This window comes from Pseudorasbora parva, chromosome 20 (assembly GCF_024679245.1).
Source record: "Pseudorasbora parva isolate DD20220531a chromosome 20, ASM2467924v1, whole genome shotgun sequence".
NCBI classification, from domain to species: Eukaryota; Metazoa; Chordata; class Actinopteri; order Cypriniformes; family Gobionidae; genus Pseudorasbora; species Pseudorasbora parva.
In genome coordinates this window covers 34415344-34430280 of record NC_090191.1, presented here as the reverse complement: position 1 = coordinate 34430280, position 14937 = coordinate 34415344, and the positions used below count along the sequence as shown (strand labels likewise).

The window sequence follows — 14937 nt, the reverse complement described above, 5'->3', positions numbered from 1 at the left end:
AAATTTTACATGACAAAATCAGAAATAAATGAAAAGAATCACCAGAGCAGATGACTCCAACATCTCGTCTATGAGAACATTCAGCTCGACTCCATGAAGAGATGGAACATTCTGAGAGTTTTGTTTCATTCCGTCACAATCAAACACATCAGCCCAGATTTCACCACTTCCCTCTCCAAACCAGTCTGATCCCACAACAGACACAGCAATCCCACAATTCAGCTGTCTACAGAGGACACTGGCAGCTCTCATATCCCAGCATGCATCACACACTGTGCCCCAATCATTGAGGAACTGAAGCTCCACTCTTCCAGAACAAGAGTCTGAGCCGTTTAACAGTCTGAGATCAGTGTAACCTGGACAAGGAACTTTTGTCATTACAATGCCCATTACAAAAACATAAATCATACAACATTACTTAACCACTTAGTATCAATGCGAAAGGGAAAAATGGGCAAAGAAAGTTTGTAATATAAAAAATTTAAGATTACAGTATCCTGCATATGATATGACAGAGAATCTATGAAGAATATGCACTGAATATTGATAATTTACCAGAACATATTAGTCCTACATTATTGTCACTGGTGCAGTTGTGTTTGTGTGATGATGATACTGAACAGAAGGAAATCTGAGACTCATTTCCTCTGCACTGAATCTCTTGTGTCCACATCTGAGCGTCTCCTTTGCCAAAAGCAGCTTCTCCCAGCACCTGTACAGGAGCTCCACAGTCCAGCTCTCTACACACAACCTCTGCATCCTGCTGGTCAAAGGCAGTAGCACACACTGACACCCACGACTTTATTTGGAGTATCTCTAATCTCCCAGCGCAAAAATGAGATCCATTAAAGAGTCTGGGGAGGCGACCTGTGAGTATAAATAAATAAACAACATTATAACTATTTAATTATTAATATAAGGACATCGATTCTATTCAGTTTATTTTGCTAACAAAACATTTAAGTTTGGGCAGGCTTGCCTATGCAAATTACTCCAGCATCTTCACCATGACCACAGTTATTTTCACCCCATCTTTTTCTTTTACAGTTCTTCAATGTTGTTTCTGATCCATTACACTTCACTTCATCCATCCATATTTGTCCTGATCCTTGTCCAAAGTGAGCAACACCAACTGCACGTAATGCTTTACCACAGTCCAGCTCTCTACACACCACTTCAGCAGCTCTCGTATCCCAGCCATCATCACACACTGTTCCCCACTGACCTCCATGAAGAACCTCCACTCTACCAGCACAGCGACTGGGGCCACCAACCAGCCGTACACTGCCTGCACACAAGAGTTGTGTATCTATGAAAGTCCATACATTTATAGATTTTATGGGTTTTTTGTGTGTGTGTGTGCAGTTCACTTAAATAGTCCTGTTGTGAAAAATCACTTTTGAATTTCCCTCAATCCCTCAAATCATAACAACAGAATGTATATTATAACACATCAAACCAAACCAAACCAAACCAAAAGACCGTTTAATGCAATTACAAAAAAGAAAATAATTTGAAAGTGAGAATCTGCATTTTTAATATAAGTAAGGAAATCTTACTTATAATATAAGTAAGGATAAGTAAGGAAATCTAAGCTATATATTTATATATAAAGAAAATAATCTATTTAAGAGAAATAAAATTTACAAAGTTATACCCAATTTATTGATAGTACACAGGAAGATCCTTATGTTAAATATTAAACTACTTTGATTTAATATGTTCAAAGGAACTGACTGGCCCTTTAACTGAAGGTAAAAATACCTGCAGTGGTGAGTGTGACGACTGTGGACATCAGCAGGATTGTGAGACAGCTCTTCATCATCCTCTGCTCGGCACTTCAGTACAAACTTTTCATCCGCTCTCTTAGCAATTCTGAAGAAAAAGAGACTCTTGTCTGCTCTGGTGAGAAAGATAACGGTAGAGAGAGGGGAGGGGGCTTCTGAAAACCACCAATCACACTCAGAGTTAAACTTCAAGAAAACAGCTACAACAACAAATCAGGCAAGGCATTTTCAAATGTCTCCATATAGATAAAGAGAATGCCACTTTTGATGAACAAGACTCATCCTCTACCTTACAGAGACACTTTACTGAGTAGACACACACATGATAAAGTGCTGAGAAAGTCACACAGCTGTCATGATTGTGAATGTGGGAAACACTTCAGTATACATACAGCGCCAAAGTCTGACACCTGCAGAGAAGAGATACAAGCTCTGATAACTAACTGCTGACAACAAACACAAGAGGCACAAGACAGAAAGACATATCAACGTACTATTAAACAATAACAGTATTTCATAGAACTTGATTAAATTTTGCATTTTGTTTACAAAAAAATAATAATTCATAATAATAACAATGACACACAATATTCATGCACATGGTCATTTTTATTTTAATTTCTAAATAAAAAACATTCAAATCAATTCAAAACAACAATCAAAGTGGATACAAATATAAAACAAGTACATAAATCATAAATCACATGTATGCCGTGTACTGTACCCTCTGCAGGACATAAAGAGTCAAGAGTTACATTCTTATGAGGTAAAGATCCTTGACCACGGCTGCTGTTTGTAAATGTATTTCCCAAAGTATATATACATGTCCACGATTAGTGGGTTTACATTCAAAAGGAATATGATCTTTTTTAGAAGTTGCTGTAAAATATTAATAACTAGAGCAGTGGAAGTTAAAATAAAATGTATTATTATTATTATTAAATGGTGAAGTATGTGAAATCATAACAATTATATACAAACTAATTTGGTTTTTGTGTGCGTTCTCTCAAATCGCCAAGTCTAAATCATAGAAATGTTTCAGTGCAATGGGATCACAAAAACGTGTTTTGTAAAAATCTCTGGAAAGATAAGTTTAAACTAAACATTTTTTCCTGTCAAACACTGATTCAATTGTAATCGATTTACTAAATTTCAATTTAACATTTTAAATAAAATTGATTGGTTTACAGCAGTTGAAACTTGTATAGCGTCTAAGACACAAACTCTGCAGACCACTTAAATGCTTTGAAATGATTTGAGGCAGTGGGTGTGGTTTCAGTTATACTGCCCCGCCCTGTTTTCTTGGCTCCTCCCCCACATCATCATAGTCTATTAGAAAACAAGAGAAAATTAATTTATCAACATATGCTTTAAAAAGTATTATAAATGAACGCATTCATTTTGACAGTCAAGTTAAAAGAGCAATGAATATTATAAAGTGATTATAAAAACTAAATGCAAATTCACTGTAAGGTAAAGAGATGTCAGTAACGTACCAAACTCATCACCCATATACTCCCTTACATTATTCACATCATCATACTCCCCCTGAACATCCTCTGATTTTATTAACCTTAGTTTATATGACACTATAATTTAAAGACAAACAAACAAACAAAACGTAATTTGAGAGAGTAATTTGAAACACACACCTGCATTATCATTGGAGAATTGTCGTACAATGATGACATCATCATAGTTTTCAGGCAAGTCTAAATATATAGACAAAGCATAAATGCATCCATTAAATGTACAAAATATGGGATTTTGAAACAGTGCATTAGTATAATTAAAGTGGATATAAATCTATATTGTTAAAACTTACATAAATTATAATCATGAGATCTCAGTCCAACAGTGATTATATCATCATAATACTCGGGTGTGACTTGCTGTTCTTCTAAATGAGTTAACAGCAAAGAGGAAATAAACAAAAACTGCTTTTACTATTCAGAGGCCCAATAGTTCATTTAATTTGGTCAAATCAGTTAAAGTCACTGACCTTTTGGCCCTTCAGTGGTGGTGATGTCATTACAGTAGTCATGTGCGGCTACGACTGCAGAGTTTGCTTTAAAAAGCGTGGAGGAAAGGGGAAAAAAGATTCAATAAATACTTATCTGAATTATTACGTGCTGAATAGTTTATAGAATTTAACCTGCTAACCAAATTTTTTGATTAATTTAACATCCATTAATTTCTGTATATAGCAGATACGATTATTATATTTGGGTCCTCTAACCTGAAAGAAGCTCATCAGCATCTTCATGCCCAGAGTACTGGTCTTCAGAAAGGACACTTTCTATTATGGAGGAGTAGATCCATCAGACACATTCAATATCGTAAATCAACCAAAATCCACACTTCCTTTGAACCACAACACTAACCCTGCATCATTCCAGATAACACACAAAAGTCCCACAAATGGATCTGTGTGATTTATTCTGCTCACCTCTCCGAATAAAGTGATTACCCGTTTGATCTCCGCAAATCAGACTCTCTGACATTTACTCACCCCTCTGAGTGAAGTGATTGTGTCTGCGATGAAGCTCCTCATAAACGGCCTCAGTCTTCATACTGTGTCTCCTCTTAGAGAGAGCTGTGAGTGTAGACAGACAAACCTGCTGTCAGTTCACAACACATGACTGATCACACACTGAATAAGACACAATATGACAGTCTCTGGATCTCTCCTACCTCTCCTCATCACTCTGTTCCGCTGAATCAGTATAAGCAGTGGCACTAAGAGCAGTAAGAGCACAACTCCCAGTACAATCACAGGCACGGAGAGAGACGCTGGAGGAGTTTGTGGAGGAGTGACTGATGTTGAGCTGGAGCGCACTGTCTGAGAAACTGGAGGAGAAGCTGATGTTGTTGTGGCAGGAGTAGTGGACACTGACAAATCTGAAAAAACAGACACAAACACATTTATATTATTAACATGAATACACAAATGTGTAAAAATGACTAATATCAGTCAGTGTTTTGCTCTGACTTGCACAGGTGAGTCCAGCGTGCTCTTTGTGGGAGCAGTCAGTGTGGTTCTTCAGGGAGCGAGGACAGTCCCACAGGTGAATCTCATTCCCTCTGCACTCGACTCTGTTCAGCCACACAACACCTTCACCAGCACCAAAGGCTGAATTCCCATCAGCCCTCAGTGCTGCTCCACAACCCAGCTGCCTGCAGACCACCTGAGCATCGCTGATGTCCCACAGATCATCACAGACTGAGCCCCACACAGCGTTATGATACACCTCCAGCCTCCCAGAGCACCGGCCCGCCCCTCCACTCAGTCTGAGAGGAACATGCTCTAAATCACACACATCACAGATATAGACATTGGCCAATAATATACAGTTCTGTAAGCAGTTACACCTACAGAGGGGAATGTGTGGTGCAGTGTTAAAGGGGACTTAAACTGCATTTTTTATTTTATTCTCATTGTTCTATGACATCCACTTATAATGCAGCTGCACTCAAAAGTTGGAAGTAAATGCCCACTGCTATGACTGGGTAGCAGTTCTGCATATTAAAATCATTTTCAACGCCCCCGACATTACACGTGAGGAATTGTTTTCAAAACTTCCACTGTTAAAAAATTACATATACATGACTTTTATATATGTCATTTTTTTGCCCCAAACACGAAATTACATACATACATTATATATGGATCTTATGATCTTTATGTTCTTTATCATTTCTTTATCAATACATTTCTCTATATTTCTTTATCAAATAAACTTACCTGAATAAAATCTCTGGTGAGGAGATGAGGACTCGTGGCTCTCTTCCACTAATGACAAGTTAATTATATTATATTGTATTGTATTATATACATATTATGCATATACTCAAACCATTCATTGTTAATTCAAATAATTAATTGATAAAAGATCACTCTCGTATTGATTGGTGAAGGAATATGCACAAGCTGTACCTGAGCAGGTGATTTTGGCCACTTCATCTTTATTGCAGTCATTCTGTCCCCATGGTAAAGATGGACACTGCCACAGATTCAAATCATGTGGTCGACATTTTACTTTATCCAGCCAGTAAGGAGCTGATTCCAGTCTTGGTGTAGAAGAGGAAAAAGCACTAGATATCCCACAGTTCAGCTCCTGACAGATCAGACTCACTGTGTCTGGTTCCATCTGGTTCCAGCACACATTACCCCAGGATCCATTGTAGAAAACCTCCAGATTCCCTTCACAGCCCTCAGTTAACCTGATCTCGTTAAACTCTAGATGGAAACATGAGACCAACCTCATCTTTCAATCCAACCCCATTCATTTGAATGACTAACATATAGCATAACATATTCATAAAACAATTTCCCTAAAATATTTCATATTCAGTTACTTAATAACAATTTTTTCAACTGTTTACCTGAGCACACGACTCCTACATCCTCCTTGTGTCGACAGTCATGTTTTCCCCAGCCTGGAGAAGAGCAGTTCCACAGGGACGTCTCATTCCCCTCACACTCCACCTCATCCAGCCATATGGGTCCAGAACCAGGACCAAACCAGGCTGGTACCTGCTGGATACTGAGGGCCACTCCACACTGCAGCTGTCTGCACACCACATGGGCATCTTTAATATCCCAGGAGTCATCACACACTGTCCCCCATGAGCCGCTGTGAAAAACCTCCAGCCTCCCTGCACAGTCTCCCCCAGAACCCACCAGCCTGATGGACCCGTGACCTGATATTCAGAGAGAGAAAAACACATTATTGATCACTAACAACTGAAGAATCTGCCCAGATGTTGCTCTTCTCACCAAGGCAGGAGATTGACAGCTGTTGTGTGGAGCTGCAGTTGAGAGTTTGTGGAGAGCTGCAGTTCCCCAGATGAGCTTCACTCCCAGAGCACTGGAAGCCCGTCACACACTCATGACTGAGTTCAGGACTGGATGAAGAGGAGCCGGAGAAGTTCAGCACAGAGCCACAGCCCAGCTGTCTGCAGACCACAGAGGATTCAGTGAGACTCCAGGAGTCCAGCAGAACTCTCCTCCAGACCTGATGGATGGAAACTTCCACCTCCCCCTCACACTGTCTCTCTCCAGACAACCGCACCAGACCGTCATGAAGAGCCAGAGAGGAATCTGTGTGAAAGACGTCTGATTTAATTATTGTATTTCAAGGTAATTTATAAAAAGTCATTTATAACATTTATTTCAATAAATCCCCTCACTAGAGCAGATGACTCCAACATCTCGTCTATGAGAACATTCAGCTCGACTCCATGAAGAGATGGAACATTCTGAGAGTTTAGTTTCGTTCCCGTGACAATCAAACACATCAGCCCAGATTTCACCACTTCCCTCTCCAAACCAGTCTGATCCCACAACAGACACAGCAATCCCACAATCCAGCTGTCTACAGAGGACACTGGCAGCTCTCATATCCCAGCATGCATCACACACTGTGCCCCAATCATTGAGGAACTGAAGCTCCACTCGACCAGAACAAGAGTCTGAGCCGTTCATCAGTCTGAGATCAGTGTAACCTGGATAAAGAACTTGTCATCATAAAGCCCATTACAAAAACATCTATCATACAACATATCTTGTTTGAGAAGATTTTCTCTTTATGTGTGAAATATTATGTAAAGATGGGTAAATATTATTCAGTAACAATCCAAAAACAACTAATCTATATACTAATCTAATAAAGTATATCTAAAACATGACCTTGACATGAACATTCTTTACCAGAGCATATCAGGCCCACGTTATTGTCACTGGTGCAGTTGTGTTTGTGTGATGATGATACTGAACAGAATGAAATTTGAGACTCATTTCCTCTGCACTGAATCTCTTGTGTCCACATCTGAGCATCTCCTTTGCCAAAAGCAGCTTCTCCCAGCACCTGTACAGGAGCTCCACAGTCCAGCTCTCTACACACAACCTCTGCATCCTGCTGGTCAAAGGCAGCAGCACACACTGACACCCACGACTGATCATCAAGTATCTCTAACCTCCCAGAGCACAGGTGAGATCCATTAACGAGTCTGGAAGGTTTATGGCCTGTTTATAAGACCCACAGTGCACAGTAGACAAAAACAAATGATTGATAATTAATTGTTAATAATAACAATGCAGATATGTTGTTAATATGCAAATAATTAAAACATAATCATTCTTTGTGTTAGTACAAATTCTTGGGTAGCAGGTGAAAACAACTAGGGAATAAAGCTTTAAAGTAAAACATTATTTACCTGAACAGATGACCCCGGCATCCAAACTGTGAGTACAGACATGTATGCTCCATCCTGATGACCCACAGTTCTTCACTGTAGACTCTGATCCACCACATAAAATAGTATTTGCCCAGATTGGTCCTGATCCTGGTCCATAATAAGCATCACCCAGAGCATCTACAGGTTCTCCACAGTCCAGTTCTCTACACACCACTGCAGCATCAGACATATCCCAGAAATCATGACACACTGTTCCCCACTGACCTCTATGAAGAACCTCCACTCTACCAGCACAGCGACTGGGGCCACCAACCAACCTAACTTTTTTTTCACCTTTATGTGACAAAGGAAATAAAAGGAGACTATGAATAAGAGTAAGATACTTAAAAGTTAATACTCACATTTTATTTTAACTCTTACCAGCACAGAGCAGCCCCTGGTCATTATCATGAGAACAGTTGTGTTGGGGTGATGGTGATGTTGGACAGAGGTGAATCTGAGACTCATTTCCTCTGCATTGAATCTCTCGTGTCCACATCTGAGCGTCTCCTTTGCCAAAAGCAGCTTCTCCCAGCACCTGTACAGGAGCTCCACAGCCCAGCTCTCTACACACAACCTCTGCATCCTGCTGGTCAAAGGCAGCCGCACACACTGAATTCCAGGTGTTTCTATGAAAAACCTCCACTCTTCCAGAACAGCGAGAATCTCCAACAAGCCTGACACCTTAAAAAATTATAAAAACAGTTTAAAAATACTTATAAAAACGTTATCTATTTGTGTATTTATTGTCATTAATTTTCTACCACAAAGAATCATGGTAAAATAATTAAATTATTTATATATCTTATATTCACTCTTTTAAACATACTGAAATCATGTAAAAATCATACTAACATTATCAGTACACCTTAGGAAACATTATAAAACAATAAAAATGCAGTTCATGTCCTCTGTAATAACATTAAAAAATGGTGGCATTTGGAGCCGCTAACCTGAGCAAATGACTCCTGCATCTTTAGAGTGATCACATTCATAAAATCCCCACTGTATTGATGCACAGTACTTCACTGTTGATTCTGATCCAGCACATAACATAAGACGTGCCCAGATTGGTCCTGATCCTTGTCCAAAATGAGCACCACCTAGAGCATCTACAGGTTCTCCACAGTCCAGCTCTCTACACACCACTGCAGCTTCAGTCATATCCCAGTCCTCATGACACACTGTTCCCCACTGACCTCTGTGAAGAACCTCCACTCTACCAGCACAGCGACTGGTCCCATTTACCAGTCTCACATTCTTTTTTTCTGTAATAGAGAGAAAGAGATTGAAAATGAGATATTGGTATCTTGACTTATGGTATCTAGCTATATATAATAACAGCAAGAGCCAAGAAAAAGATATAGACAAAGTGAAAGCATCACACAAAGAGGGATTTTTTTTAAATGTATTATTCAATATCAACTATTGTGAAGTTAATATGTATTATACATTTATGGGAATGAAAAAAATACTGCTCAAACCTGCACACATCAGTTTAATATTGCTGTCATGAGAACAGTTGTGTTGGGGTGATAGTGATGTTGGACAGAGGTGAATCTGAGACTCATTTCCTCTGCACTGAATCTCTTGTGTCCACATCTGAGCGTCTCCTTTGCCAAAAGCAGCTTCTCCCAGCACCTGTACAGGAGCTCCACAGTCCAGCTCTCTACACACAACCTCTGCATCCTGCTGGTCAAAGGCAGCAGCACACACTGACACCCACGACTGATCATCAAGTATCTCTAACCTCCCAGAGCAGCGGGAACCTCCAACCAGCCTGACTTCTGAAAGAACATAAGAAAATCCTTTGAATTAGGGGATGCAACTTATATCAGTTATTTTATTTTCCTTAATCTTTTAAAACAAAAGATAGATAAAACATTGTGAATATCTTAATTAATTAAGTTCATTTTGTTAATTTTTCCCTTTAAAAAATAAAAAATAAAATAAAAAACCTTTAATGAAACTAAGCTACAAAAACAGCTCATACCAAAATGATACGATCATTCATATTTTTGGATGGTTTGCTGACATCAGGGGCCTGTTTTTTCCAGTTAATTAATGCATTACATACATAGTTCAAAAGTTTGGAATTACTTTGAAAAGGTTACATTTTTGCGAGAAAAAAAAATTCTTACCAAATTAATTAAAAAAAATACAATAAAGACATTTGGTTAGTACTTTATTTTACAGTCCTGTTTCACATTTACATATGTACTGTGAATTCTTTTTTAATCAACTAACATTTATTTTTCTTGCAGGCTTAACATTTGTATGCTTTTGAGAACAAAATACTTTAGCCAAAGTATATACTTTAAAACACTTTAGCCAAAGTTAGTGTGTTGAAATAGTGGAAGCATATGGACATGGCTAGATGGCTAACTAAATATAATAACCCTATAAATGGAGTAATGAGATGAAGTAATGAAGTAAGTTGGTGAATTGCACATATGTAGTATTGTATTAGAGTAACCAATTGTATTAGAGAAAAAATATGTAATGAGTCATGTTATCTTTGCCATGTACCTGTTCTGTATAAACTGTTGTATTATTTTCTGGTGGGATTCTCTGGGATTGAAACAAGATCAATTCAAAAGGCATTGCCTGGAGTCTGTCTGGTTACTGCTGCACAGCAGGTCAGTGGAACACTACAGATCTTATTCCCAAGTGATATTGTTCTTAGAGGGTCAGACGTCGCACAACTATTAGGCTAACTATTAGAAGTCGGGCTATTAGGCCTCTGGAGTTACTGATGCGGTCAGGTAGATATGACCCGGTTTCAGAGACAGGGCTTAGAATAATCGAGCTCAGCACTCAGTGCAATATTGGGCATTTTAAGTATATAAATGCATTTTAATATGCATTTTAGTCTGGGACTAGATTAAGCCTTGTCTGTGAAACCCGGTGTAAAATTCTTAGGCATCTTATGCGGACAGAATATAATTCTTAGGCATGTGGGTTTTCTAATATGTTTAGAGTAGCATTACTTCGGCGTCAGGGGTTGCTGACATGGTCAGAGTGGGAATCACCAGAGGATAATATTAAAATTAATATTATCCTCTGGTGATTCCCAGAGGATATTATAAACTAGCTGTGTCGGGCACAGCTAGTTTATTTTAAGTCAAGTGCATCGGGGAATTTCTTTCACAGTACTTACTGTAGTAATTACAATAACTAGGTACTAGCCCTGAACCTAATCCTAAACTTAATCATAACCCATGTAGTTAGCCTATATTACTCAGTACTTGCTAGAAAAATACACTGTAAGTAAAGTGATAGTGCCTGCACTGAAAAATTAAGAGTGCAACCAGCATTATAATTTATTTATGACATGTTATAAATTACTTTAAAAAAAGATATTATGTTTAAAGAACATTCCATCAGTGACAATGATAAGTTTAGTATTTCCATTTCCTGTTTGTTCTCAGGTCTATTTTAAGTCCAAGGGGTAAAATAGGCCCGAGTTTAAAAAATGACTGTTTTTGACAGCCGTTTTTCTATAATAATACAAAATGTTTAGCTTACCTGAACAAATGACTTGAGCGCTCTTATTGAAACACTCGTCATGAATACTCGATTGCATGGATCCACATTTCTTAAGTGTAGACTCCGATCCATTACACATTGGATTTTTTATTAAGATTGGTCCTGATCCCAGACCAAACTGTGCATCCCCAAAAGCATCTACAGGTTCTCCACAGTCCAGCTCTCTACACACCACTGCAGCATCAGCCAAATCCCAGCCAACACCACACACTGTTCCCCACCGACCTCTATGAAGAACCTCCACTCTACCAGCACAGCGACTGGTACCATTTACCAGTCTCACATTCCTTTTGTCTGAGAGAGAGAGAGAGAGAGAGAGAGAGAGAGAGAGATTTATATATTGACCCATTTACTACACTGCACCATGCACCATAACACCAAACCATTTCAAAAGGTCTCTTATTGATAAAAAAAACAAAAAACAAACATATTTTGTCTAGTTGAATAATCAATTATTTTAGATTTTGCCAATATGAAATTAAACATCTGAAATGTATGGTTTGGTACATCTGAAACCAAAAATAAATGAATGCAATGAGAAAACCTCAAAAGATTTAAATCTATTTATTATATAGAGCTTGTAAAGATCCAATTCTGGGCTGCTGTTCCACTCCTAGCCTGCAGGGGGTGCCCTCCTTAAGCTTCCCTGTCATGCTCCCTCCAGGTCTCCAGATGGCACTTTAACTACAGGCTCAGTGCTCTCGACTCCTGCAGATGGCGCTAGTGTATTTAATTGTACTCGGAACACTCCTTGTTAGCCCTGATTCCCTTCACCCCATTGCCGTTCCTGAAATGGAGCCAACTGCTACCAAGTCTCTTGCTCATTGTCCTGAGTTATCCCGAGTCCCCCAGGAGTATGCAGACCTCAAGGAAGTCTTCAGTAAGACCCAAGCTGCCACACTACCACCCCATAGAGCTCATGACTGCACTATTGAATTAGTTCCTGGTACTTGCCCACCACGTGGAAGGCTCTATTCCCTCTCTGGCCCTGAGAGATTAGCCATGGACAAATATCTCAAAGAAGCCTTGGACAGTGGATTCATCCGTCCATCCACCTCACCTGCAGGGGCCGGCTTTTTCTTTGTTGAAAAGAAGGACGGGGGTCTCCGACCTTGCATAGACTATCGGGGTTTAAACCGTATAACCATCAAGAACCGGTACCCTCTCCCTCTTATGTCCACAGCTTTTGAAATCCTGCAAGGGGCTACCATCTTTACCAAACTTGACCTTCGTAATGCGTACCAACTAGTTAGAATCCGTGAGGGGGATGAGTGGAAGACGGCTTTCAACACCCCGACAGGCCACTACGAATACCAGGTAATGCCGTTTGGCCTTGTCAATGCACCAGCTGTCTTCCAAGCCTTTATTAACGATGTTCTCCGAGAAATGCTGAATATATTTGTGTTTGTCTATCTGGATGATATTTTAATTTTCTCTCGAAACTACGAAGAGCATGTTCAGCAGGTCAAACAGGTCCTGGCCCAGCTACTGAAACATAAGCTTTACGTAAAGTTAGAGAAGAGTGAATTTCATGTTCCAGAAGTTTCCTTCCTCGGCTTCACCGTATCAAAGGGCAGCCTTCAAATGGATCCAGGCAAGATAGAAGCAGTTTTGGATTGGCCTCGACCAACTTCAGTGAAGCAGGTACAGCGCTTTTTGGGCTTTTCCAATTTTTATAAAAGATTCATTAGCAACTTCAGTTCTGTTGTGGAGCCTCTTTCTGCATTGACCAGGAGTTCAATTAGGCCATTTGTGTGGACCAGCAGAGCAGATCACGCCTTCAACAAACTAAAACAGCTCTTTACATCTGCCCCAATCTTAACCCTCCCTGATCCAGAACTCCCTTTTGTGTTGGAGGTGGATGCCTCTGATGTGGGAGTAGGCGCTGTCTCATCACAGAGAAGTAAGTGCGATAACAAGCTTCACCCATGTGCCTTCTTCTCTCGTCAGCTTACCTCAACACAGAGAAATTATGATATTGGGAACCGGGAGCTGCTGGCTGTTAAGATGGCTTTAGAGGAGTGGAGGCACTGGCTGGAGGGGGCCAAACAGCCATTTCTCATCTGGACGGACCACAAAAATCTCACTTACATCCAGCAGGCAAAGAGATTGAATGCCCGACAAGCCCGATGGTCCCTTTTTTTCAATCGGTTTAATTTTACTCTCTCCTATCGTCCAGGTTCTAAGAATCTCAAGCCAGACGCACTCTCAAGGCAGTTCGAACCACCAGAAGTGGAGTGTTGTCCAGAACCCATTCTCCCCACTTCCAGAGTGGTAGCTCCCATTCAATGGGATATTGAAACAGCAGTAAAGAGGGCCCAACGGCAGCAGCCAGGTCCAGGTAATGGCCCTCCAGGGTGTCTCTTTGTTCCTAACCTTCTACGTTCTAAGGTTCTACAGTGGGCTCACTCTTCTCTCCCTTCTGGACACCCTGGGATCACTAAGACATGCAAGCACATCCAGAGAAGATTCTGGTGGCCTAGATTGCAGAGAGATGTCCGGGCTTTTGTCGCCACTTGTGCTGTCTGTGCTCAGAACAAGGAGCCTAGGACCCACCCTCATGGCCTGCTGCACCCGCTGCCCATACCAAGACGCCCTTGGTCCCACATTTCCTTGGACTTCATTACAGGCTTACCACAGTCTCAAGGAAACACGGTAATCCTTGTAGTGGTAGACAGATTCTCTAAGACTTGTCACCTCCTACCTTTGTCCAAGCTTCCCACAGCTAGCCAAACGGCGTAACTATTGATGAAGCATGTGTTCAGGATTCACGGTTTCCCCCAGGATATGGTTTCTGATCGGGGCCCGCAGTTTACAAGATCTCAAGATAAGTTTTGAGCCTTATTGTAACCTTTTCGACCCTTGTGTCTATTTGTTTCTCTGTTTTTGGAAGCTCTGCTTTCCTAGTTACTTTGTACGTTGTGGTTTGGTTTCTCAAGTAAAGACTATTTTTATTTTTTGGAAGACTCAAGTCTCTTGACTCTTTACTCTTCTGCTCTTGGGTTCCATTGTCTGAGAGATAGCTCAGTGGAGAACACGCCACACTTAGAACACCAGAGACCCAGGTTCAAGTCCAGCCAAGGACGGCATCATTACAGAGCTGAATTTAAGGAATCATGTTTCGTGCTTTCAACTTTGAGAAGGCTCTGATATATCCGCAAGCAAAAACAATCTGCTTCTACTGTCACCAATATTTACATTTTTTAAGGATACTACTTAAATCTCTGCCTTTTCTGAGGATCGATGACCCACACCCACCCGTTAAATTGCAACGAACCATCCAAATGTCATTGTATTCACACTCACCACACTCTGGCCATTCACTCTCGGCATGCACTCAAATTGGGAGAGAGACAACAAT

The 14937-nt window shown here is 40.2% G+C and overlaps 1 protein-coding gene across 1 annotated transcript in view; it reads right to left on the bottom strand.

Annotated features, from left to right (window-relative positions):
- Nucleotides 1-14937, bottom strand: part of LOC137049123 (uncharacterized) — a 41305-nt gene that overhangs the window by 24169 nt on the left and 2199 nt on the right. The window contains 20 exon segments of the mRNA XM_067427506.1: nucleotides 43-132; nucleotides 135-356; nucleotides 556-867; nucleotides 980-1284; nucleotides 1765-1942; nucleotides 2512-2514; nucleotides 4027-4086; nucleotides 4300-4383; nucleotides 4482-4688; nucleotides 4780-5094; nucleotides 5725-6027; nucleotides 6174-6491; nucleotides 6529-6891; nucleotides 6981-7295; nucleotides 7501-7815; nucleotides 8007-8321; nucleotides 8409-8711; nucleotides 8981-9295; nucleotides 9512-9814; nucleotides 11556-11870. Of these exon segments, the coding sequence (XP_067283607.1) occupies nucleotides 43-132; nucleotides 135-356; nucleotides 556-867; nucleotides 980-1284; nucleotides 1765-1942; nucleotides 2512-2514; nucleotides 4027-4086; nucleotides 4300-4383; nucleotides 4482-4688; nucleotides 4780-5094; nucleotides 5725-6027; nucleotides 6174-6491; nucleotides 6529-6891; nucleotides 6981-7295; nucleotides 7501-7815; nucleotides 8007-8321; nucleotides 8409-8711; nucleotides 8981-9295; nucleotides 9512-9814; nucleotides 11556-11870 (4941 nt within the window).